The sequence below is a fragment of the Aethalodelphis obliquidens genome, unplaced genomic scaffold (assembly GCF_003676395.1).
Source record: "Aethalodelphis obliquidens isolate GAN/ISIS:26980383/991018 unplaced genomic scaffold, ASM367639v1 scaffold4, whole genome shotgun sequence".
Taxonomy (NCBI): Eukaryota; Metazoa; Chordata; class Mammalia; order Artiodactyla; family Delphinidae; genus Aethalodelphis; species Aethalodelphis obliquidens.
In genome coordinates this window covers 53737278-53764970 of record NW_020837948.1, presented here as the reverse complement: position 1 = coordinate 53764970, position 27693 = coordinate 53737278, and the positions used below count along the sequence as shown (strand labels likewise).

The window sequence follows — 27693 nt, the reverse complement described above, 5'->3', positions numbered from 1 at the left end:
TTCTTCAAGGATCCCTGCTTGATTATAGCAGCAGGTGGTATTTAGAAAGCAAAATCTGGGATTTTAGTATAATCATTGCTCCTAGGGTGTCAGTGCTTCCAGGACCTCTTAATGGACAGAGCTGGAAAATATATGTGTATGTATATGTGTAGTTATGGTCTGTGTATGTATATATGTATGTATATAAAAACACACCTATATAGACTTACATACATAAACATTTCTGTATGTGTGTGTGTGTGTGTGTGTGTGTGTGTGTGTGTGTGTTTAACCAACCCATGAGTTCATACTGATATTTCCAATTTCAACCCAACCCCTGAGGGTTCTTTCTAGCCTTCTTTCTTTCCATGTTGTTAAATTCCTTATCAGATGCCTAGATACCTAGCTCTCATTAATCTAATCTAACAGACTTTCTTTTAAAAAGAAGAGTTTAACTTATTTACATTTATTTATAACACAGATATGTTTGGTCTTGTTTCTGTCATTTAAAAGAAAAACTAGCATATTTGCTATTTCTGTAGCTTTAAACATTTCACTGTAGCTATTTTCTTTCTTTTGTATTTTTAATTCTGAATATTTGGTAAGTTAGTTTTTTTTTCCTATTGGTTATTTCTTACTGCTACTTTATAAAATATGCTTAATTTACTTCTTTACAAGTGCCCGTTAACTTCCATGAGCAATAATAAAATTAGTGTATTTCTTCACCCTCCTCTCCCCTAATTTGAGTTGACTGTACTCTCTTCATGTCCAACTTTGTACTTCATATTGAATGATAGATTGGCTGGCTGTAAAATTCTTGGCTCACAATGCCTTTTGAATTTTGAGGGCATTGCCCTTCTCCTTTCTTTTTTTTTTAATATAAATTTATTTATTTTTTTGGCTACATTGGGTCTTCGTGGCTGTGCGTGGGCTTTCTCTAGTTGCAGCGAGCGGGGGCTACTCTTCGTTGCGGTGCTTGGGCTTCTCATTGTGGTGGTTTCTCTTGTTGTGAAGCACGGGCTCTAGGTGTGCAGGCTTCAGTAGTTGTGGCACGCAGGCTCAGTAGTTGTGGCACACGAGCTCAGTAGTTGTGGCTCGCGGGCTCTAGAGTGCAGACTCAGTAGTTGTGGCGCACTGGCTTAGTTGCTCCACAGCATGTGGGATCTTCCCAGACCAGGGTTCAAACCCATGTCCCCTGCATTGGCAGGTGGATTCTTAACCACTGCACCACCAAGGAAGCCTGCTCTTCTGCTTTCTTTTTATTTATTTATTTATTTTATTTATTTATTTTTGGCTGCATTGGGTCTTCATTGCTGTGTGCAGGCTTTCTCTAGTTGTGGCGAGTGGGGGCTACTGTTCATTGCGGTGCACGGGCTTCTCATTGCGGTGGCTTGTCTTGTTGCAGAGCATGGGCTCTAGGCAGCAGGCTTCAGTAGTTGTGGCACGTGGGCTCAGTAGTTGTGGCTCGCAGGCTCTAGAGCTCAGGCTCAGTAGTTGTGGCGCACAGGCTTAGTTGCTCCATGGCATGTGGGATCTTCCCGGACCAGGGCTTGAACCCGTGTCCCCTGAATTGGCAGGCAGATTCTTAACCACTGCGCCACCAGGGAAGCCCCTCTTCTGCTTTCTAATGTGAGTGTTGATGTGGCAAAGTGTGAAGCCAGCCTGATTATTTGTTTGCCCTTATAAGCGACTTGATTTTGGAGGGGGCAAATGGGGGAAACTGAATGTAGAAAGTGTTCTTTATCTTTGAGGCCTAGTAATTTTACTAGAATATGTCTCAGTATGGACCATTCTATACCAGTTTTTTCAGCAATATGGAGTTTTTTTCAATATATAGATTTAAATGCTCTTCTTTTCTGTAATATTTCTCTGAATTGTATTTTTAAATACTTGTTCTGTTGCCTTTGTACCACTATGTTTTCTCTTTTAGAAACTCCAGTTATGACTATGTAGATCTCCTTTGCCTGTCTTTGGTATCTATTGTTTTCTCTTTAGTCTTTCTTTCCTTTTTATTTGTTTGCATTTTATTTTACTGTATTTTATAATTTGTCTTCTCTGACCCTTACAATATTTTCAACAATGTCTGTTCTCTCTAGTCTAGTATACTTTCAGATTTCACCATATTTCTGTAATAGTATTAATTTTCCACTTCTTTCCTAAGATCTGCCAATTAATATTTTATCATCTCTTTTCTGTTGTCTTGAAACTTCTTCCATGAATTTGTATATCTGCTTTGTGCTCTTCAAAAAGGCAACTGCATCATTTAAAAAATGTGTGGGTTATGACTTTCATCTGTTTTGTGGCTTTCTTTTTTTTAAGTAGTTTTATATCTGTTTCAGCTATCTGATAGTTTTTTCTAATGATGAGATTTTTATTTCTCCATCTGCCATGTGTTTTTTCTTATATTTTATTGATACTCTCTTGTATAAAATCTCTGCCAAATTTATTTTGATTATCTGCTTTAAAGAAAGTGAGGTGTTTTTTAGACCAGCTACTTGCCTAAAGTTCATAGTGGAGAGGGATCAGGACTATGCTCTTTATGACCCAGAGAGTCTTACGTGTGACTTGTTTAGCCTTTAACTTCTCCCCAGTCAATGGAGATAAGCAGTTGTGGTGTCTCTAGGTAAGATCTTTCACATGTCTCTTAAATTTAAACTTTTGGGTTTTCACAGGAACAGTCTGATTCCTACAACTATGGCTTTCCTGTTCTATTTCTTTGTCTCCACTGCTTTTTGAGACCAAAGCTAATCCAGGAAAGCTCCCCCTCGTAGTTCAAGGACACCATTCCCACTGTGCGAAGTGTTTTGGTGGGATATGCCTCTCATCCAGAAGAGTCTCTTATAGGCCTTCTCTGTAATCTGCATACATGAGCAAACTCTCTCCACCTCCTTAACATGTGGCCTTAATTTCTGTTGCTGTTAGAAACTTTCTCACCTGTTTTGTAATTTGCACTTTCAGCTCTCATTGAAGATGGGGTTTCTATTTTCATTCTTTTGTTCTTTTTGTTCCTTTAGGTGATTCTAGGAGAAAAAGGAGGCAGTGCTGACTTTAGGCTGCCATGTTCAAATAGGATGATCCTGCCATCCCATTTCTTTCATTACTTACTGCCTCAGTTTCCTCACCTTCCACTTCTGTGTAGTCAGTAACTCTCCTGAAATTTCTCATTTGAAGATCATACTTTGTTCAAGCCAAATTCTTAACCTCTGCAACATTTGAGTACTGCTGGTCTCCCTTTTCAGTTTGAAACTCCCTTGTCCTTTGGCTCCATGGCATTGCACTAAGTGGATTCTACTTCTCTGTCTAGTTTGTTGTTGTTGTTGTTGTTTTTTTTTGGGGGGGGGGGTCCTGTTTTTGTTATTGTTGATTTGTTTTGGAACTCTGTCCCTAATTTTGGGTTTCTCTTAACTTCATCTCTTTCAGAGTCTTTTATTAAATATGAAAGGTAAACAACAAAGCTTTTAAAAAAAATTTTATTGAAGTATAGTTGATTTACAATGTGTTCATTTCTACTGTACAGCAAAGTGATTCATTTATACCTATATATATATACACACATATATACATTCCTTTTCATATTCTTTTCCATTATGGTTTATCACAGGAGATTGAATATAGTTCCCTGTGCTATACAGTAGGACCTTGTTTTTTATCCATTGTGTATATAATAGTTTGCATCTGCTAATCCCAAACTCCCAATCCATCCCTCTTCCAGGCTCCCTCCCCCTTAGCAACTGCCAAGTCTGTTCTCTATATCAGTGAGTCTGTTTCTATTTCATAGGTAAGTTCATTATAAATTCTGTACTAGAGCCCTTTTGATTTACAAAAATCTTCCACAACTCTGTGCCTAACCTGTTCATGTTCTTCATGGTGTCTTTTGATGGAAGGAATTTCTGAATTTTAATGTGTTCAAATTACTCGAACATATCCTTCATGGCTAGTGATTTTTGTGTCTTGTTTAAGAATTCTTTCCCATCCCCAATGTTATGAAAATTTCTCTAGTAATATATTACATTAAAGCTTTGTTGTTTACCATTTATAAAGGAAATTGAAGATGATTCAAAGAAATGGAAAGATATCCCATGCTCTTGGATTAGAAGGATTAACATTATTAAAATGGCTATACTACCCAAAGCAATCTACAGATTTAATGCAATTCCTATCAAATTACCCATGGCATTTTTCACAGAACTAGAACAATTAAAAGACCCAGAATTGCCAAAGCAATCCTGAGAAAAAAGAACAAAGCAGGAGGCATAACACTCCCAGGCTTCAGACAATACTACAAAGCTACAGTAGTCAAAATAGTGTGGTATTAGCACAAAAACAGACATACAGATCAATGGGACAGAATAGAGAGCCCAGAAATAAACCCACATGCCTACGGTCAGTTAATCCTCAACAAAGGAAGCAAGAATATACAATAGGGAAAATACAGTCTCTTCAGCAAGCAGTGTTGGGAAAGTTGGACAGCCACATGCAAGCAATGAAGTTAGAATACACCCTCACACCATACACAAAAATAAACTCAAAATGGCTTAAAGACTTAAATATAAAACGTAACACCATAAATCTCCTAGAAGAGAACACAGGCAAAACATTCAACATCATTCAGAGTTTATTCTATTATTGAATGACATTTGGATTATTTCATGGTTTTGGCTATTGCAAAGATTGCTGCTGTGAACATTCATATATATAAATGTGAACACACACACACACACACACACACACATATCCTGGTGCAAATGTGCCTGCATTTATAAAGGCTATATCAGAAAGGAATTTCTAGAAATAGAATTTCTAGGTCATAGGGTATTCATACTTTCAGCTTTAGTAGATACTGCTAAACTGTTTCCCAAAGAAAATGCATAAACTAGCTACCTGTTTTAAGTTGGATAAATGTCACAAACAATATTCAGCAAAAGAAGCAAGACCAAAAAAATTATATCCTGTATGATTCCATTTATATAAAATTCATTAACAGGCAAAAGTTAAACTGTATTGTCTAGGATGGATATACAGGTGGTAAATAAGGCAAGAAGATGGCAACCCAAAAGACAAGGTTGTGAGGACTCTGGGGGAAAGGCGAGGTTGTGATGAGGCAGTGATACACAGGTGTCTCCTGAGGTGCTGGCAGTGTTTTTTCTTGATTTGTGTTTTGTTACACTGGAGTTCATTTTATAATAATTTGTTAAAACATTTATATTTTATGCATCTTTTCCTATACATGTTACATCACAATGAAAAGAGCTTTAAAAGTGAAACCTGAGAATTGATTTGAATGAATGCATTTAAAATACCCTTAGTCAATTTTATTTTTCCTACTTTTAGTTTAAATACAGTAGCGGGAGGATTAAAAGAGGCAAAATAACACTGGAAATAAAGTGAATAACTTCTTTTAACCTAAATTCATATCTGTCTTTTTATAACGTTTGATACCATGGTGCTCAATAAAGTAATAAAAATGCCATTTTAGCAAAAATATAAGTTTTTAAAGTAATTCTCATTTTTTTTTCTGTGTTCCCTACTGTAGTTTAAAATTCTTTTTGGTTTGTCACATAATACTACTATGGAACAAAATCCAAAGTACTTTCCTTTGTTACATTTCCAGAATGGTGTCATCATCCTTAAGGACAGTAATGTGTCAGTATAACAAGAATATATACATTGTTTAGACTGTTTCTTATCATTAGCAGAAGAACTGCTTTGGAGATTTTCCCTGGATTCTGACAAGTTTATGAGGAAAATAAATATGAAAATACTTAACAGCTTCGCATTTCTCTAAACTCTACTAAGAGTAATGTAATAGTAATGTCACAGGAGAAATGAAAATATACGATTTAATTAACATTACAATTCTGAGCATATTCTTATATCCATAATAAATCTTCATATATTATTATTGTTTTTTAACTCCAGAAATACATCTAGGTTTATTCTGTTTGGCATTCTTAGTGACATCTCTTGGCATTCTTGTATCTCATACAGAAAACCCCCGGAAGGGATAGCGGGGCCACTTATAAGTGAATATGAATGTTGGGAACGTCAGTGACATTTGTGTCTCTTCACTGTCCCTTCCAGTCGTGCTTTCGACTGTGGCCTGGCTACTGAAGAAACCAGGTTAGAGCTGTGGTTTTTGTGTAGGGAACAGATTCCTTGATCAGCAACACAATCTCCTCAGTTCTTTTGTCCGAAATTGGGCCCATTTCCAGTGCTACCAGTCTGGGTTTCTAAAGCCATTTAACATTAATTCAGATACAGCGGGACCTAATTTAGGCAACAGCAGTGTGAATTTTATTCTCTCTAGTCCCTTTGATGTTGATGAAGTAATGAAACAGGAAAATATAGTTCCACCAGTGCTAATTAATTTTTTCTTCTGTGTGAATTTGGGTTAGAGACAAATGAGAGTAACTGTTTTTAGGGTTATTGGAATTCTTCATCACTGTTTCTTATCTTTTTCTTTTAACTATATAATTCTGTTTTATTTTAATGCAGGTACAGCCTGACTGTTTGGACTGGAAAAAACGATAGCTATTCCACTGAAGATTTACTTTTTATTAGAGGCCATTTTGACAAAAAAAGAGTTTTCTATGACATCTTGGAACCACAAAACCATGAATTTAAACAAGCCATTGGAATCAAAATTAATCTCTAAGATGAAAATTCTGCTAAATTATTTCATGTTTTGGTTTCATAATCCTTCTTTGCTTTGGTCTGAATTGGTTACCATATAAATTATGATGATTGATTTATGTTCCAGTTTATTCAGTCAAAAAACATTTACTGAGTGCTTACTCTGTTAGGCTTATGTCCTTATAATACTGTACTTACCTAAAAGATTTGGAAAGAAGAGATTGCATTGGGCTAGTATAACAATACTTTAGGAAAATGAATCTTTAAAACTCTTTATAAAAAAATTTTGGTATACTGAAGATAATTGAAAGAATCCACATGTCATACAGCTATTAAATCACATTTTGTTGGCACTAGCATTATAGAGATTTCATAAAAATATGCCATCCTCTTTCCTTTTTCCTGGAGAACTAGTTATTCAGAGACTACAGAATAGTAAGAGGGCTTTAAAAATGTTTTTAACTTTCACAGGGATGAGCAGCTTTCTTATAACAAGATCAAGTCTCTTTACCAAAAACAATACGGATTAAAATTAGATGTATCTAGACCTTCCATGTTTGGGGGAGTATGCCGACAGCTGTATATGTTTTTTGTATTCTTTGTTTTGATCATAATATCTAGAGTGAGCAAAATACTATTGGAGAGCAGAATTTTAATCCTGGTAATATATCATTTGATCTTCAAGTTTCTCACCAACATCACCTTGGTTCAGGCCCTTGTTCTACTACTAGAATTTCAAAAACTGGTTCCTCATTACTTCATTCCTCATACTCTACTCAAAGATACCCTGAATATTTCTGCTGGAAAAAAAAAAAAACTTTTAAAAAACACCTCTTTCTTTATGTCAAATCAAAAATCTCTAGGGGAGGGCTTCCCTGGTGGCGCAGTGGTTGAGAATCCACCTGCCGATGCAGGGAACACGGGTTCGTGTCCCGGTTCGGGAAGATCCCACATGCCGCGGAGCGGCTGGGCCCCTGAGCCATGGCCGCTGAGCCTGCACGTCCGGAGCCTGTGCTCTGCAACGGGAGAGGCCACAACAGTGAGAGGCCCGCGTACCGAAAAAAAAAAAAAAATCTCTAGGGGATTCTTAAATTCAACTTTATTGAATTTTATTCTTGCAAGACCCTTCCTAACGTGGTCCCACTCTAAAAGTTAATTCAGTGTCCTCAACACAGTCCTTCATTTCAAAAACAGCTACACCATCTGTAGTCTCCAGATCTTACTTTAACAGTTAATTTCAACGAATATTTTTCACTAGTTGTGTCATACGTAGTAGTTATGTCTCCTCAGCTAGATTATAAAGTGCTTTATGGTAAGAGAGCATTCTTAATTGTATTTACAGTGCCTGGCGTAGTCCTGAGCAAGATATTCAGAAAAACATGTTGCTTCTTTGATTTATTGAAAGGTAATTTACCAATGAATGTCCTAAGATATGTAATTTATCTTTTATCAACCATTTTCTCCCAGTGAATAAAGTAGTGCGATGTAGAGAAAAGAGCTTGGGTTTTGAATTCAGATAGACTTCCCTTACAGCACCACCTCTGTCCCTTAATAGCCATAGATTTGGGGAAATATGTAACCTCATTGAGTCTTGATTTTTTCATCTATAAAATGGGGGAGGGGCGCAGAGGATGAAGCTTCTCTTGTAGGGTTGTTGTGAAGGTTAAGCGAGATTCATGCAATGGAAGCTTGTAGCTCAATGCTCATCACATAGCAAGTGCTCAACAGATAGTTCCCTTCTTTTAGACTTATCATGTGATCATATCCATTGTAGATAGATAGATAGCAGTAAGACATATAACATGAACATTGTATACATATAAATACTTCAAGAAAATGATATTTCCACTTTAAATTTTAGCTACAACTGAATGTGGTGCTATTTGTCAACACCTAAAACTTCACTTTCTATGATTGTTTGCCAACAGCAAAAGATGCAATTTCATAATTATAAAATGTTAATAATTGCAACAAATAACTCTTAAAATTATAGTAAAAAGTAATGTTTACATTATAAATGTTCTAAAATGACCATGCTTTGCTTTTACGAAGAGAGCTGAATTTATAAATGAATTGCATTTTAATTAAGTTTGAAATCAAATTCATTTGTCCAGAAGATTAACTTTACTACTTTATCCTTAATAATATTTTTTAAAGTATTAGTCTTAAGGCAAAATGCCTTTATATTGAGAAATTTATCAACTAAGTGTCATTTAGATTAAGATTTAAAGCTATATTTTAAAGTGTTCTCAGGAATAAAAATTACATAAGAGAATTATAAAATGTTTTCTGTTGAAAAGTAAATTTTTAAAAAAATATTTATTTGGCTGCGTCGGGTCTTAGTTACGGCACGCAGAATCTTCATTGCAGTATGCAGGGTCTTTCGTTACGGTGCGTGGGCTCTTTGTTGCAGCACGCAGGCTTCTTTAGTTGTGGCGTGCAGGCTCCAGAGAACCCAGGCTCAGTAGTTGTGGCAAACAGGCTCTCTAGTTGTGGCGTGTGGGCTCAGTAGTTGAAGTGCACGGGCTCAGTTGTCCCGTGGTACGTGGGATCTTAGTTCCCTGACCAGGGATCGAACCCATGTCCCCTGCATTGGAAGGCAGATTCTTAACCACTGGACCACCAGGGAAGTCCCCAAAAGTAAAATTTTAATGGATTTTGGTCCCTATGGAAAAAGGAAAACATTGATCCTTGCTTCACACCATATACAAAAAATAATTAGAGTTGAATCTTAGGCCTAAAAGTGAAAGCTCTAAAACTATAAAGCATTTAGAAGAGAATAAAGGAGAATGTTTTCATAACTTGGAGTAGGCAATTATTTCTTTCCTTTTTTAAATTTCAGTTTTATTGAGATACAATTGACATATAAAATTGTAAGATATTATTAAATACTTGGAAAGAAGTTCACAGACAGAAAATAAGTAAATGTTTTAGTACCACCTATTTTTTTCTCTCCAGGTTCTTCGGTCTAATCTATTGCTGTTAAAATCCCACAGCATCCAAGTGCTGTCTCCCAAGCCTGCAGAGCAATCCTAGTCCTAGAAGATACTGTTGTACAACATCCAATTTTTCAAAAAATCAGAGCTTTTAAAGGTGCAGTAGCTTATGGCCCTGTAAGAGTGATGTGATTGCTAACATACGCATTTATCCAGTTGAAAACTGTTGCAAGTTATTCAGAACAGGTTGTTTATTTGCTTGTTTGTTGGAGCTAGGGTCTTGGATTTTTCCTTGTAATTAAAAAAAACTGGGCTTCAACTACTGAGCCTGTGCTCTAGAGCCCGCGAGCCACAACTACTGAAACCCGTGCGCCACAGCTACTGAAGCCTGTGTGCCTGGAGCCCCTGCTCCGCAATGGGAGGCGCACGCACCACAGCGAGGAGTAGCCCCCGCTCGCCGCAGCTAGAGGGAGCCCGCGCACAGCAACGGAGACCTAACACAACCAAATAAATAAATAAATAAAATTTAAAAAAACTAAATACCTAGTGACTATATAGGAAAATGCTCTATTCCTCATCTTGAAATTTAAGATGGGAGCCTTCCTAATATGAGCTTACTATCTTCTTACAATCATAAAGTCATGAATCAATGCAAGGAAAATAGTGTGTTAAAAAGAGAGATGAGAATAGTAGCGCTGAAGTACTTTTTTTTGGCGGTACGCGGGCCTCTCACTGTTGTGGCTCCTCCCGTTGTGGAGCACAGGCTCCGGACGCGCAGGCTCAGCGGCCACGACTCACGGGCCCAGCCGCTCCGCGGCATGTGGGATCTTCCCGGACGGGGGCACGAACCTGTGTCCCCTGCATCGGCAGGCAGACTCTCAACCACTGCGCCACCAGGGAAGCCCTGAAGTACTTTTTAATCTAGAAAATGGGAGTATAATGAATTAGTGAAACCAAGAAGAGCTGATAACCAGCTCTTGGAAGAAGAGGGGCGGGATCCAGCAGCTCTTGGCACCCCAGCAGCAGGAACTCAGGGTCTTTGTTCCAGTGTCCCCCATGAGTGTCACTCTTACCCTTCACTGTGATTGCTCCTCTCTCTCCTTCGTACCTTTGGACTGCCATCCTTTGGTCCAGGGACCTTAATTTGTCCAGTCACTTGTGTCTTTCATGAGGGAGACATGTAACGACTTAAGGGCTCAATAGGAACTCTGGGGGGGAGGGAAGGGGACATCTAATTAATGTCTGATAAGCTGAGGTTGTGCAAATAATTCAGAAATGACTCCTACCTCAAGGATCTTACCATCTAGTAGGGGGAGAGAGACTTGTTAACAGTAAGTTGGATATTTGCTGTAACTCCTGTGATGGAACTATATACCAGGTTGCGGTGAGAGACAGCAGTATTTTCTAATTGGGAGAGAATACTTAGGTTGTGTTAAGTAAGATTCACCAGGTAGAGAGAGCGAAGGGCCTTTCAGACAGAGGCACGTGAGCAAAGGAACTCTTAAGTGGGAAAGAGCCTGATCTCGCTTGTTCAAAAAAGTTTCTGGAGGCACTGTATTTCGAAGCTGAACATTTAGGCAGGGACCAGATTCACTTTCCAAGCTAAGGAGTTTGTTCCTTTTCTTTCAGGCTGTGGGAATCATCCCACCATTTTAAGCAGGGAAGCGTTACCAGTTTTGAGTGTTACAAAGGTGATTCCAGTGGCATGAGAAGGAGCCTTAGAATTCTTGAAGTGAAAGGAGATGACGCCCTGAATTAAGGTGGTAACAAAAGGGGATGGGAAGGCTCAAGAAATAGGAAAGGTTAAGAAGGAAGAGCTTGTAAGAGTTTGTAAACTAGTTGAATGGGAAGTATGGGGGAGAAGGACGAGTCTAATGTACATATTTTGGGCTTGGGTAACAGAGCGTCAGGTGGTGCTACTGACCCAAACAGGATAGAACAGAGGCCAGGTGTAGCGATATTTCTCAGTGATTTGTTGACATTGCAACTTTATACCAATTTGGGAAGAAAAATGAAAACCCCATCTTCCTGCCTCTGAACTCACCTCCCACTCTGACTTCAGAAAGGATGCTCTTTAATTCTATCAGTTTCTTAAAGAACTACAGCCCCCCTCCCCCGTAATTGCTACTTTACTACATATTTTTAATTATGTCATAATTCTAAACAATGAAGGCTACCTACCCCCACCCCCACTCCCCGAGTCTAACCATCAGAGTAGACAGAAAACAGGCAGGCCTTGAAAGGGGCTCACCCAACCTCCTGTCCTCTAGGGAGGCTCTTCTGTTTCTATGCTTCTGCTTGTGAAAGGGACCAGTCTGACTAAATCTGGCAGCTGAGTTGTTCCAGGTTTGGTTGTTGCTAAAGAATCTTCATGAAGGCTGGTCATTGTCCCTTTCTTCTTTATCCCTTTCTTGGGGTCACATAATGTAGTAAGAATTCAGAAAATTCAATTGAAATATTTGCTGTGAGAGTCTGTTGCCACTTTGTGAATTCAAGAGCTAATCAAAAACTTCTGAATTAAAGTTGAAGGGCATGACCTCTTCACAGAGCCTGTTGAGCTCTGCCCCTAAGTCAAGGTTCCTATAAAGAGTCTTTCAAGACTTTCCCAGGGCTTTCTCCTGATATACATCCTCCGCTAGATTATAATTATTTTACGCGTTTGTATTTTGCCCTCAACTGTGCTGTTTTGGGGGGAAGAAATTACTCATTTTTTTATGATACCTGGTCAGAATAGGCCTTTAACAAATGATGGCTGGGTGGATGACACAAAACCTCAATAATTCTCTTAGGCCAGTTGTTCTTATAGTGTGGCCCACAAACCCCTCAGTTCCCCTGAGATGCTTTCAGAAGATGGATGAGGTCAAAGCCACTTGTGAAATTGCCTGTTTCACTGTGTTGACATTTTCAGTGATGATGGAAAGAAGAATGTTAGGTTAAATTGTGGATGCCTTAGTATGAATCAAATTCATGGCATCAACTGTCAATCATATTCTTCACTGCCCCACACACTAGAAACAAAACGAAAAAGACATAGGAATATCAATGATCCAGCAAAAATTATTAATTTTAGTAAATCTTGACCCAGTAAATCTTGACCCAGTACACATCTTTTTAATATTTCATGTGACAGAATGTGAGTTAAGCATAGTACAATTCTGCTGTATACTGAAGTTCAGTGGTTGTATTAAAGAAAAGTCCTTGTTGCAAACTGAACTAGCCTTTTTTTTCATGGAAAAAATATTTATACTTGAAAGAACAACTGACAGACCAGTTACTTAGTCTTGGGTACTTGGCAGATATTTTCTCAGAAATGAACAAAGCAAACTTGTCGCTTGAAGGAAAACAAGTGACAGTATCTGCTGCCAATGATGAAACCTGAGTTTTTACATGAAAAATTAGAATTTGACTAAACTTGAACCCATCATTGTGAGCTTGACAACTCCCTATACTTAAAAGACTTTGATATCAGTGGTGATATTAATGAATACTATTTTTTTATGGTATATAGTGAAATGTGTCAACACTTGGAAGGTCTGCATAACTCAAGGAATCAATATTTTCCAAATGAGTCATGCACAATATTATAAGGTCTTGCTTGGGTAAGGAATCCATTCAAAGTGTGAGACAGGGCAGTGAAATTTAGTGTAACAGAAAATGGAAGTTCCTTGGTGTGGTTTCAGATTCTACATTACAACTAACCTTCTAAGAAACTACCACTTACCAAGTTTGAGTACAGTATCAAGGAAGACTATCTACAATTATCTGAAAAACCTATTAAATTATTTCTTCCTTTTTCAACTGCATATCTGTGTGAAGCCATATTTTCTTCATATGCTTCAACTGAACATTGCAACAGATTGAAGCAGAAACACAGAAGAGAATCCAGCTGTTTTCTATTAAGCCAAACATTAAAGAGATTTGCAAAAACAAAACACTGCCACTCTTCTCACTAAATATATTTTGGAAAATGTAGTTATTTTTCATAAAATACTTATGCTAACATGTAATGGGTTTGTCATTTTAAGACAATATTTTTAAAATTTCTCAGTTTTAAATTTTAATGTAGTAAACATTGATACCCATAACCTAGATTTTTAAAAAAAAGCAAAAAACAACAACAAAAACCCTTGAGGTCCTGATTTTTAAGACTGTTAAGGACTTTTTTTTTTTTTTTTTGGCTGTGCCGGGTCTTAGTTGCCACACGCGGGATCTTTGTTGCAGGGATCTTCATTGCAGCATGCGGGATCTTTAGTTGCGGCATGCAGGATCTTTAGTTCCCTTACCAGAGATCGAACTTGAGCCCCCTGCACTGGGAGCGCAGAGTCTTAACCACTGTACCACCAGGGAAGTCCCAAAGACTGTAAGGAGTTCTAAGACCAAAAAGTGTGAATGTCTCAAAATGTTTTAGGTGTTCAGCATATAAGGATAAAAGGTTAATGCCATTTCTGCTTTAATCATTCTAGTATTAAGCTATAAAATGTGTGTAGTACATTTAAATATATTCTGCATCTCTATGTATTCAGTTGTTGAAAAAGTTTTATTAGTCTTTTTTTTTTTTTTTTACATTTTTTCATCTTGGATGCACTGCACGGCTTGTGGGATCTTAGTTCCCTGACCAGGGGTCGAACCCAGGCCCTCAGCAGTGAAAGCTCAGCATCCTAACCACTGGGCTGCCAGGGAATTCTCTATTAGTCTTTAAATTGAAAAAATATATATGCAGGTGGTTTTTAAAAATTCAAACAGTACAAAAGTATATTTAAGTTGTTTTTGAGTTAAAAGGGATGTATTAAATAAATGACCTATTTGGAACTTTGTAGGGGAAAGAGAATAATTATAACCATTGTCTCACCAATTTATCAAAGTTTTCTAGTTTTTCAAAAGTCTTTATCATATTTATGATGATAAGAAGCAACAAAAATTTGGAGTGCATACTATATGCCAGGCGTTGTTCTAAAGAGCCTATGTGACATGCTATGGTCACTGATGAAGATACTGTCTCCTGATACTCTTCAAAGCTGAATCCTTAGGTGCCAAAGCTGCCCTATGTGTTGGAACTTTCATTGTGTGAGCCATGCAGTCCTTGTTCTTATAATGATTATCTTATTTCTGGACCATATTTTCCATTTTGATCCAATTGATACTGCTTTAGGTACTGTCTTGGTCAGAGACATTTTGGATGCAATAATAGAATCCTACTCAAATTAACTCCAATAACTGAGGCTAGGGAGGAAGTTACCATAAGGAGACATATCCAGAAAATTTAGGGAAAAGCTGAACATCTAGACTGCAGGAAGGCTAAGAACTAAGACCACTGTCCTAGGCAAGAACTAAGACAGGGTCCTCAGCAGTGGGAGGTCATGGACTTCAGTGCTCTACAGAACAAATTTAGATTACTGAGAGAAAGCCCCATTGGTTCATCCCAGTTTGTTCCTTTCAGTCACTTGTCCATCCTTGGTCCACTTTACTGTTGGGGAGGAAGGGAACCAGTGGGGTCATATGACACCTTAGGCTGTCCCTTCCAACAGCTGTGGGCAGAAATGTCAAGAATGTACCTGGTGGTGTACCCCCATCTCTTCATTCTTGAGAATTCTGAGGCACTGATGCTTCTGCCTGTGTGGGATTGTGATAACCTATATTTACCACTGGCTACGATAATACAAGGGAGTCCCCAGTGAATTGCTCAAATTCCACCCATATTCCTTCTAGCTCCTATTTGTAGTACTGAGAATTATTTCAACGAACGTAATGACCCCTTTTTCTCTTATGAAGGAGCCTGGGATGACTAGATGGTTATCACAGTTTCCATTTCAGAAGACAGTGATAGAATCCCTTGGTGGAACTGTTCTTCCCTTGGGTGTCAGATTCTTCATATTTATAGGACCCACAGCTGCAGGGATAATATAGCAATTTTTTTTTTTTTTGGAAATGGAGAAGATCCGTTTTGAAATGTGTTGCCTGACAATCAAAATTTAAATTTGTGCCACTAAAACTAGCACTTAATAATTGTGAAAATAAACCTAAGAAGTCATGTGGATGATTGAAATTCAAAAATGTAATTTCCAATGTGATATACCATATTAACAAATTGAAGGATAAAAACCATATGATAATCTCAATATGTGCAGAAAAAGCTTTTGACAAAATTCAACACCCGTTTATGATAAAAACCCTCCAGAAAGTAGGCATCGAGGGAACTTACCTCAAAACAATAAAGGCCATACATGACAAACCCACAGCCAACACTGTTCTCAATGGTGAAAAACTGAAACCATTTCCTCTAAGATCAGGAACAAGACAAGGCTGCCCACTCTCACCACTATTATTCAACATAGTTTTGGAATTTTTAGCCACAGCAATCAGAGAAGAAAAAGAAATAAAAGGAATCCAAATCAGAAAACAAGAAGTAAAACTGTCCCTGTTTGCAGATGACATGATACTATACATAGAGAATCCTAAACATGCTACCAGAAAACTACTAGAGCTAATCAATGAATCTGGTAAGGTAGCAGGATACAAAATTAATGTACAGAAATCTCTTGCATTCCTATACACTAATGATGAAAAATCTGAAAGCGAAATTAAGGAAACACTCCCATTTACCACTGCAACAAAAAGAATAAAATACCTAGGAATAAACCCACCCAAGGAGACAAAAGACCTGTAAGACACTGATTAAAGAAATTAATGATGATACAAACAGATGGAGAGATATACCATGTTCTTGGATTGGAAGAATCAACGTTGTGAAAATGACTATACTACCCAAGACAATCTACAGATTTGGTGCAATCCCTATCGAACTACCAAGGACATTTTTCACAGAACTAGAACAAAAAATTTCACAATTTGTATGGCAACACAAAAGACCCCAAATAGCCAAAGCAATATTGAGAATGAAAAATGGAGCTGGAGGAATCAGGCTCCTGGACTTCAGACTATACTACAAAGCTACAGTAATCAAGACAGTATGGTACTGGCACAAAAACAGAAATATAGATCAATGGAACAGGATAGAAAGCCCAGAGATAAACCCATGCACATATGGTCACCTTATCTTTGATAAAGGAGGCAAGAATATACAATGGAGAAAAGACATCCTTTTCAATAAGTGGTGCTGGGAAAACTGGACAGTGACATGTAAAAGAATGAAATTAGAACACTCCCTAACACCATACACAAAAATAAACTCAAACTGGATTAAAGACCTAAATGTAAGGCCGGACACTATAAAACTCTTAGAGGAAAACATAGGCAGAACACTCTATGACATAAATCACAGCAAGATACTTGTTGACCTCCTAGAAAGATGGAAATAAAACCAAAAATAAACAAATGGGACCTAATGAAACTTAAAAGCTTTTGCACAGCAAAGGAAACCATAAACAAGACAAAAAAACAACCCTCAGAATGGGACAAAATATTTGCAAATGAAGCAACAGACAAAGGTTTAATCTCCAAAATATACAAGCATCTCGTGCAGCTCAATATCAAAAAAACAACCCAATCCAAAAATGGGCAGAAGACCTGAATAGACGTTTCTCCAAAGAAGATAAACAGATCGTCAACAAACACATGAAAGGATGCTCAACATCACTAATCATTAGAGAAATGCAAATCAAAACTACAATGAGATATCATCTCACACCGGTCAGAATGGCCATCATCAAAAAATCTGCAAACAATAAATGTTGGAGAGGGTGTGGAGAAAAGGGAACCCTCTTGCACTGTTGGTGGGAATGTAAATTGATACAGCCACTATGGAGAATGGTATGCAAGTTCCTTAAAAATCGAAAAATAGAACTACCGTATGACCTAGCAATCCCACTGCTGGGCATATACCCTGAGAAAACCATAATTCAAAAAGAGACATGTACCACAATGTTCACTGCAGCACTATTTACAATAGCCAGGACACGGAAGCAACCTAAGTGTCCACTGATGAATGGATAAAGAACATGTGGCACATATATACAATGGAATATTACTCAGCCATAAAAAGAAATGAAATTGAACTATTTGTAGTGAGGTGGATGGACCTAGAGTCTGTCATATGGAGTGAAGTTAACTCAGAAAGAGAAAAACAAATACCGTATGCTAACATATATATGGAATCTAAAGTAAACAATTGGCTCTGATGAACCTAGGGACAGGATAGGAATAAAGATGCATAGGTAGAAAATGGACTTGAGGACACAGGGAGGGAGAAGGGTAAGCTGGGACAAAGTGAGAGAGTAGCACTGACATATATACACTACCAAATGTAAAACAGAGAGCTAGTGGGAAGCAGCTGCAGATTACAGGGAGATCAGCTCCGTGCTTTGTGACCGCCTAGAGGGGTGGGATCGGAACAGTGGGAGGAAGGTGCAAGAGGGAGGGGATATGGGGATATATGTGTATGTATAGCTGATTCACTTTGTTATACAGCAGAAATTAACACAACATTGTAAAGCAATTACACTCCAATAAAGATGTTTAAAAAAATGTAATTTCAATCATTAGTTTTCAACTTGTCCCAATGAATCTAGAATTGTTAATAAGTAAAGCCTGTCTCAAACAACCTTCAAAATTGAAAAGACTTTAAAGATTCTTTAATAAAAAGAATCTCTTTTGTTAAATCTCTGATCAACATCTATCCTCAGCCTATTTCCAAAAGTGGTTCTTATCTTCCTAGGATAGACTTTTACATAGATGGACAGCTCTAGTAGGTAAAAGAGTTGAAATATTTCTGTAACTTCAAATTTCTGGTTCTAGTTTTTCTTAATCTGGAGGATTCAGACTAAGTCAGTCATCAGTCCTTTTAGTACTTAAAGTCAGCTGTCTAATCTCAACTGAGTCCCACAGGATGACTTTACAACTAGGCTCAAACAACCACAGCCCCTAAAATGTTCCTAGGATTGACACAAGACTAAAAATTCTTCCAAATATGGCCAACAAAGTTTTAATCCTATTAAATATTCTTTTCATGTTGGGATGAGAATAGCAACAAATGTTATTCTTTCTTAGTTTTCTATTTACTCAAAGTAACATACGTGGCACAATTTCTCTTCAGATTATGTTGAAATATTTATCATTAGTATTTGAGGTAAGTAAAAATCACTGATACCCCAAATGGCATTTAAATCTTTAATGATACCATTTTGTTTATGAACTAATCTAGCTACATATTCTTCCAAACTGTACCCTTACAATGTAAAGCCAAGAACTTTTCTCAATATTAAAACTTGCGAAAAGGGTTAAGGTTACCTATAAACATCAGGTACAATTCTAAGTTCTGAATCAAAAAATACTTCTAGTGCAATTAATATTAATGTTTTTCAAAACATTAAATGGAAAACTTACAGTTACTTTTTCAAATAAAAGCCACAAGAAATTAAATAATTACTATGTACATAACAGCTTGCTTATATCAAATTGTGAAGAAAAGCATCATGCCAGTTGCTAGGATCTCAAATTAATACACTCAGGTTTTGTACAGTTTGATTTATTCTTTGTTGTAAAACTGCTAGATTGAAATAAGGTCTCTCTATAAACACTATGCTTTGAAATCATATAGATAATATAGTCATTTTGTAATATTTTATGGTTCTAGCATGGTATTCATTTACTTTGTTAGAAGTTATTCACAGGTCCTAAATACTAGATGATTGGAATGTCACACAAGGAAATTATCCTAATTATTCTAATATATAAATGTCTAATAATTATATATCGAAAAAAAGATATTGTTTAATATTGACCGAGTATTTAATACATTTTGTAATTAAATTTCTACTGGCTTTCTTAATTTTAGCTAACCTAAGATAATCTAATAATCAGTTTTTCATTTTTACAACCAAAGCAAGCATTTAGTTTCTATTTATGATAAATCCCAAACTTTTTTTTTTGGTTGTCTTTAAAAAGACAAGAACACTTTGATAATAAGAAAATGAGAAATGCTTTTTAAATTTTGTATTATCTTGTTATTGGGAACCTATGAATAAGCTTCAAAAAACAATAACAGGAATTAAAGGATATGGAGAAGGAAGAATTCCATAAATAACATTAAAAAACAAAGAAAAGCAAAAAACAGCACAGAAACACTTGACACAGATTATTACTAGCTTATAAAACTCGGATCTGCCATTTTTGACACTTATTAAGCTGACAACACATATAGCTGCCTCATCTACTATAATGGTTGACCTTTTAAAATGTTAATTAGGGCTTCCCTGGTGGCGCAGTGGTTGAGAGTCCCTCTGCCGATGCAGGGGACACGGGTTCGTGCACCGGTCCGGGAAGATCCCACATGCCGCGGAGCGGCTGGGCCCATGAGCCATGGCCGCTGAGCCTGCGCGTCCAGAGCCTGTGCTCCGCAACGGGAGAGGCCACAACAGTGAGAGGCCCGCGTACAGCAAAAAAAAATAAATAAATAAATAAAGTTAATTAGATTGTCACCTACCTGCAGTCAACATTTTTCAAGAATTAGTTCATTCTTTATTTGTAGCTTAGGCTTATTGATCATAGAACACTTTATAGCTGTTTATGTTTTCTTTTATGCTGTTGGCATCATGGAAAATTACAATCATGAAATGCTTTTAAAAAATTGATTTGAACACAATGTTTCCTAATAAAATATTTGGCAAATCTGAAATTTTTTAAGTTATCACCAACATATGTGACCTTCTTTCTTTGCTTATTTTTGTTTAAATTAAAAACTTGGACCACATGAAGGCTGTTAAATATTGAAGGTTTTGAAAAAAATAGTTTTAATTTTGTTTGAGAGAATTCCCTTAGCAAAAGCTATCTATTATTTGTATATCCACAGTGCCTAATATGATGATACACAGTACATTTTGATACCCCTAACTATTATGGACTAACCACTTAAAAGATTTAAAAGGATGAACGTTTGAATTTTCTTCTCTAGTTCCATATTTCTCTGGTATAGACATGTGAACAAAATGTATTTTCTAGCCATCTCTTAAAAATTAACTAATTGCTTAATTTGTTCTGTTTGCAATGATTGTCTCCTTAACAACATTTTTTTACTTTTGAATTCTTTGGGGAAAATAGGAACTGTTGGCGTAAGCATTTTTTGACCACAAGAAAGAAGGCTGGAAATCTTGTTGCTGACATTGATATCTGAGATGGGAGGGTGAGGATTCACATTTAAGGGTGGCAGAAATCCTGGTCTGGTTTGTGTAATGCTGTGATCTAAAGGGAAAGCTCCCGAACCACGCCTTTCTAAAAGGGCATGATTTCTCCTGCTCAGGGGACCTGGTGGGATATTCTCCAACAATTCTTTGGATCCTGACAACAAAGAAGATGGTGAGAGGATCTTTTTCTTTCCTATAAGTGTTTTGCCATCATCTAAAGTTGCAGGGATGAGACCAGCTGAGAGCTGGGAATCAGAGCTATAGTGATTTGCTCCTGAGTTTCTTTTTAGAACTATACTTCTTAAGGTGGAAGTAAATATTGTCTGGTTAGAGTCTGGGTCCTGGTCAACTGGGATGCCAATGCATTGCTGATTTCCTTCTGAAAACAATGATTGATAATTTATTTCCTCAGATGACATCTTTCTTGAGCTGGCCTGATCAAAGGCTCTTAACAAATGTGCAGTGTCTTTTATATCAATACTTTGGTGCCTAGTGATGAATCGCTTGGAAAGTGCCAGCCCATTGGTTTTGTAGGATAATTCTTCCTCTGGAGTAATATCCTGGAGCTCCTCTTGTAAGGAGGCCACTCTGTTCTGGTGCTTTAATGAGGGGGCACTCTTGATCCAGTGTGGAGCCTGAGGTAGCTTCGGCCCGTTAGGGGCCACGCAAGGCTTCCTCAAGGGGGAGCTTGGGTCCCCCATATCATCACTGCTTCCTGTGGGTTCCAGATCTTTACAGGCAAAAAGTGTCATTTCAGTTTCAGAAGAATGTGATAGTGGCAATGAGGCTGTTTTTAGGTCTATTGCTGAAGGAGTGGCACAGGTGGCTGGGGAATAACACCCATCCATATCCACAGGAGGCATATTTAAGTACTGTTTGGTCGTGTGCCTGCCACAGGGCGATTTTGCTGTCATTATGATAATGACCTCTTTCCCTTTTGCCTTGCAAGCACTAAGTAGGACTTTCAGGGTCTCTCTGTCTTCTGAATTTACAGCATAAACGAGGGCTGAGTAACTAGAGTGGTCTTGCAAGCTGAGGTCAGCCCCACTCTCTAGGAGCAAAGAAACAACTTCAGGACCAGCTTTTTCTAAGCAAGCATGCATCAAAGCAGTTTTCCCGGATTTGTCCTGTATGTTGGGATCAGCATTGTTTTCTAATAGGTATTTAACCATTTTGGCTTTACTGACGCTCTGGTGATCAACATGTTTGGTCTTACAAGCAATCATTAAAGGTGTTTCCCCTCTGTCATTGCTCTCATTAATGTAGGCGCCGCCTTCCAGCAAGAGTCTTGTAAGGCGAAGCCGGCTCTGATGGACCGCTTTGATCAGGGAATTTCCATCACTAGAAATTTCTATACCTTCATCCATCTTCAAAAGTCAGAATCAATACCTGGTTAGCAAAGAAGATGAAGAACAAAAGATTAGCCTGAATCAATGTCCCAATTTATATTCATGTTGCTATTCACAATTAATGTCTGAAATATGTATAAAGAAGACATAAATAAGATTGTGTTATTAATACAGAGAAAAATTTGAAAAATTTAGAAGAGTAACAACCTTTAGGGAAGCTTGAACTAAAATTTACTTTCCCAAAATCTTCATTGAATATTTATGACATAACACTAGCCTAGTACTTCTCTAAATCCCACATCAATTAAACAATAATCCACTTAGTTTCCACCTGTGAAAAATATTTTTAAAATAATATTAAAATGCAAATTTAAGCAAAAAAGCCAAAATTCTGTGTAACTGCAACTGAATCAACTGAAATAGAGCATGTTTACGATAGCTTAATACAAAAAACTTCTTAGTTTTAATTACTTAAACATGCTTTTCAGTTAAATAATGCAATTAAGATCTAAATTTTCAATTTGAGGGGCATTTCGATGTTTCTTTTAAAGGATGAAAAATGTTTGGACTACAAGATGTTAAAATAACTGATACAATGTCTGGAATTCACACTGAGATAGGAATGGTGAGCATGAGATTATGCAGTTTTCTTGATTCCATTACTTAAATTGTCCACTGACTAGGTTATGGGGTTAGCAACATACTATTGAGTTAAATTTTGACAGTTGCTCCAAAAAAGTTTTCTAGGCTAGAAACAAGTGAAGACATACAGACTTTAAAAACATTTTATTATCATTAAAACTGAAAATTATTTATGTTTCATTTATTTAAATAATTTAGATTCAGGATTTCCCTGGCAGTCCAATGGTTAGGACTCTGTGCTCTCACTGCTGAGGGCCTGGGTTCAATCCCTGGTCGGGGAACTAATATCCCACAAGTCATGCGGCATGGCCAATAAATAAATAAATACATAAATAAAAATTTAGATTTAAACTTATTCAACAGATAATTTCATTAGGTGATAAGAATTATGTCTTTATCGAGATCCAAGGAAATGTTAGTCTTGTAACAGTCCTTAGAGCTGGGGAGAAAAATCAAATAAAAGTTTGTATAACATTTAGATCTATTTCATTGAATTGTGTAGCTTTGAGAAATCAAGAAGTATTATTTACTCTACTCATTTACTTTTAAAATAAAGAATATGGGACACGGATTTCTATCGTATAGTAGAATAGATAAGGGATCCCCAATCCCCGGGCCACGGACCAGTACCAGTCTGTGCTGTGGCCTGTTAGGAAGCAGGTCGCACAGCAGGCAAGCAAGCGAAGCTTCATCTGTGTTTACTGCAGCTCCCCATCGCTTACATTACCGCCTGAGCTCCGCCTCCTGTCAGATGAGCGGCGGCTTTAGATTCTCATAGGAGTGCGAACCCTACCGTGAACTGTGCATGCGAGGGATCTAGGCTGCGTGCTCCTTATGAGAATCTAATGCCTGATGATCTGAGGGGGAGCTGAGGCAGTGATGCTGGCACTGGGGAGCGGCTGCAAATACAGATTATCATTAGCAGAGAGGTTTGACTGCACAGAGACCATAATAAATCAATTGCTTGCAGACTCATATCAAAACCCTATCAGTGAGTGGCAAGTGACAATTAGGCTGCATCTGGTGGCAGGCTTTATAGTGGCAAGTGAGTTGATGTACTTCAATTGTACAGCTGCATCTGGTGGCAGGCTTTAAGTCAGAATCTGATACTTATTTTAGTCCATGTGTGGCCCACCCATTATTTTATTTACCACCTCCGTCCGCACCTCTTTCCCGCTCTGCACACTTGTCTCACTCAGTTTTGGTAAGCCCGCAAGCTAATCCTAGCCAAACTGAGTAAAAAACAAACGTTGCTGGAGAGCTTCTTTGAAGAGGGGGAAAGACCCAATGATGAGACAGCAGAAGACTCTTAAGACTGAGCAAAAAGAAAGCTGCATTTAAAAGAAAATACCAAGAGTCCTACTTAGTTTACAGGTTCATTGCAACAGGTGATTCACATTCTCCAAGCCCACTTTGTATAACATGTGGCAACAGGCTATCCAAGGAAGCCATGAAACCTTCAAAACTGCTTCGCCACATGGAGACCAAGCACCCTGCATTAAAAGACAAGCCTTTGGACTTTTTCAAAAGAAAAAAACGTGAACACGAAAAACAGAAGCAATTATTGAAGGCCACCACTTCATCAAATTTGTCTGCACTGAAAGCATCATTCTTAGTGGTTAACGGCATTGCTAAAGCTAAGAAGCCCTTTACTGTTGGTGAAGAGTTGATCCTGCCTGCTGCTAAGGACATTTGTCATGAACTTTTAGGAGAGGCTGCAGTTCAAAAGGTGGCATGTGTTCCTCTTTCGGCCAGCACCATAACTAGATGAACTGATGAAATAGCAGAGGATACTGAGGCACAATTGTTAGGCTTAATGAGTCACTGTAGTATGCAATCCAGGTTGACAAGTCTACCGATGTTGACAACAAGGCAACAATGCTTGTTTTTGTGTGATATATTTTCAGGAGGATGTGCATGATATGTTATGTGCACTTTTTTTTGCCAACCGACACCACAGCTGCAGAACTCTTCAACTCTTTGAACGATTGCTTATCAGGAAAACTGAATTGGTCATTTTGTGTTGGCATATGTACAGACAGAGCGGCTGCCATGACTGGACGGCTTTCTGGTTTCACTACTCAGGTCAAAGAGGTTGCTTCTGAATGTGAGTCTATGCACTGTGTCTTCCCTAGAGAAATGCTGGCTAGCCGAAAAATGTCACCTGAACTTAACAACATTTCACAGGATGTGATTAAAATTATCAACCACATTAAAGTACATGCCCTTAACTCATGTCTGTTCGCACAGCTCTATGAGGAGATGGACGCAGAGTACACAAGTCTTTTCTTATACACAGAAGTGAGATGGCTTTCTAAAGGTAGATCACTGGCCAGAGTTTTTGAGTTCTGAGAGCCGCTCCAGAGATTTCTTTTAGAAAAACAGTTACCACTGGCAGCACATTTCAATGACACAAAACAGGTCACAAAACTTGGTTACTTGGGCTTCCCTAGTGGCACAGTGGTTGGGAATCTGCCTTCCAGTGCAGGGGACACGGGTTCGAGCCCTGGTCCAGGAAGATCCCACATTCTGCAGAGCAACTAAGCCTGTGTGCCACAACTACTGAACCTGCGCTCTAGAGCCCACGAGCCACGACTATTGAGCCCGCGTGCCACAACTACTGAAGCCAGCGTGCCTAGAGCCCGTGCTCCAAAACAAAGAGAAGCCACCATGATGAGAAGCCCGCACACCGCAATGAAGAGTAGACCCCGCTCGCTGCGACTAGAGAAAGCCTGCACACGGCAACGAAGACCCAACACAGCCAAAAAATAAATAAATAAAATAAATAAATTTATTTTAAAAAAAAAAACAACTTGCTTACTTGTGTGACGTATTCAACCCGCTCAACGAACTCATTCTGTCACTTCGGGGAGAATGACAACTGTGTTCAAGTTGGCAGATAAAGTAGCTACATTCAAAGCCACACTGGAATTATGGGGGTGATGAGGGAATGTTGGGATTTTTGACATGTTTCAAACATTAGCAGAGATTTTGAAAGAGACTGAGCGAGGGCCTTCTTTCTCCCAGCTGGTGCATGATCACCCATCTCAGCTTTCAAAAGAGTTTGAGCATTACTTCCCAACCACAAAAGACCCCCAAACTGGGAAGGAATGGATCCGCCACCCATACTGTCAATAAGCCAGGTGAATCGACTTTGTCCAAGCTACAAGAGGATCTACTGCTTGAGATTGCAAATGACGGTGGCCTTAAAAGTATGTTTGAAACAACTTCAAATCTCCATACGTTCTGGATTAAAATCAAGGCAGCATATCCTGAGATTGCCACAAAAGCACTGAAAAGCCTGCTTCCATTTCCAACATCCTATCTTTGTGAAGCAGGGTTTTCTGCAGTGACAGCAACCGAAACGAGATGACCGAGTAGACTGGACATAAGCAACACACCTCGGGTGTCACTGTCTCCCATCACCCCCGGATGGGACCATTTAGTTGCAGGAAAACAAGCTCAGGGCTCCCAGTGATTCTGCATTATGGTGAGTTGTATAATTATTTCATTATACATTACACTGTAATAATAATAGAAATAAAGTGCACAATAAATGTAATGCGCTTGAATCATGCTGAAACCGTTCCCCAACTACCAGGGTCCGTGGAAAAATTGTCTTCCATGAAACTGGTCCCTGGTGCCAAAAAGGTTGGGAACCGCTGGAATAGATAATAAATATAATGACTTCTCAAAGGAAAGAAGAGATAAAGAGAGCAGAAATAAAGTGAAGGAAAAAGGGAAAGACAGACATGCACATAAAAAGTAATTCAATTATTAAACAGCTATAAGCTCCTAATATGTGCTGGGCACTGAGCTACAAAGGTATAGGCCTTAGCCCTGAAGAGGTTACATAGCTGTTTGGAAGAGTTACTGTATAAGCAGCTGGTTATGACTTTACACACAGACTTTAATGGTTTGAGGACGGAAGGGCTTCACAGAGGCCAGCCATTTGAGCTAAACCTTGAAGACTGCGAAAGAGTTTGGCAGGCAGAAAAAGGAGGAAAGGAAAAGTAGAGAACACTCCTTGTGCAAAGACCTAGAGGCTTAAAATAGCACAGTTATTTATCATAAACCAGGCTCTACACCATACTACAACCAAACTTTAGGAAAATATTTTAGCAGATGATTATACTTATGGTGATGTGGCAGAACACGTACATCTAATTTTGTCCCTTCCTGAAACCCCCTAAAAGTAAAGATTTTTTTTTTTTAAAACATAAACTCACAAAGATAGCAGGAAAAGGAGAGAAGATGACAAACAACATTTTGGAAGCCGGAAAGCAGATGGGCCAGTGGTAACTGACTGAGCCAACCTGAAAAGGCTGTGCCTCGAGTCATTGGTGGCAGAGTTGAGCACTAAGCCCGTGTACACTACAGAATCCTCGAAAGAGGTGGCAGTAGGAGGCTCTATAACTAGGGGGTGGAGAGTACAGCTAAATAAGGAGGGCTAGGAGAAAAGCTGTTAGAGAGGCAGTTGGATCCCTACGTCTTGCTCCAGAAGTGCCGTGGTCCTACCTTGGACCAGCGGAAGCAGCATTACCTGAAACTTGTTAAATATGCAAAATCTCAGGCTCCATCCCAGATCTACTGAGTCAGAGCCTACAGTTCAACTAGATCCCCAGGTGATTTGCATGCACATTGAAGTTTGAGAAGTGCTCCTCCACTCCAAGCCACTAGGAGATAGAAGACTGCCCCTCTCCCACCTCAAAAGATGTCCAGTGGTTTATTCTCCAGAAATGGTGAAACAGAGAGTCTCTGGACTGAGAGACACTAGGCATGTTTGAGCACAGGAAAATAGGAGAATAAGTGATGGCATGTTTACTGACCACTGAGCGAAGGGACTCAGAGCCTTCTACCCCAACTCAGCTCCAAGAATGATGGCAGCCATATTTTATCCTTTAGAAGAAAACTGCTATACTCGTCTCTCAAGAATATGACCTACCAAGGAGAAAATACTTAAGAGTACTGATCACAGAGATTCCCCAACATGCCACCCAGATCATCCCACAGTGTGGC

At 38.3% G+C, this 27693-nt stretch overlaps 2 protein-coding genes across 4 annotated transcripts in view; one reads left to right on the top strand and one right to left on the bottom strand.

The window, feature by feature from the left end:
- Positions 1-6743, top strand: part of FAM151B (family with sequence similarity 151 member B) — a 31779-nt gene extending 25036 nt beyond the window's left edge. Inside the window, exons 6-7 of one of the 2 annotated variants that reach the window (XR_003431626.1) lie at positions 5968-6099; positions 6475-6577. Coding sequence is in view for 1 of the 2 variants with exons in the window: in XM_027100723.1 (XP_026956524.1) it covers positions 6475-6634 (160 nt within the window). In the remaining variant the exon portion in view is untranslated. Of the gene's footprint in view, positions 1-5967; positions 6100-6474 lie in introns of both variants that reach the window. The other variant, XM_027100723.1, reaches the window with a different exon arrangement.
- Positions 6744-19974: 13231 nt separating this feature from the next.
- On the bottom strand, positions 19975-26318 carry ANKRD34B (ankyrin repeat domain 34B). Of its 2 annotated transcripts, none has more exons than XM_027100722.1 (3): positions 26273-26318; positions 25496-25582; positions 19975-22072 (listed from the first exon to the last, which is right to left on the bottom strand). In XM_027100722.1, exon 3 carries the CDS (start codon positions 22048-22050, stop codon positions 20509-20511), a length of 1542 nt encoding a protein of 513 aa, XP_026956523.1. In that variant the 5' UTR covers positions 22051-22072; positions 25496-25582; positions 26273-26318; the 3' UTR covers positions 19975-20508. The 2 variants fall into 2 exon arrangements, with proteins under 2 accessions (XP_026956523.1, XP_026956522.1); XM_027100721.1 differs by having other exon boundaries at positions 25496-25599; positions 26273-26314.
- Between the last annotated feature and the right edge of the window lie 1375 nt (positions 26319-27693).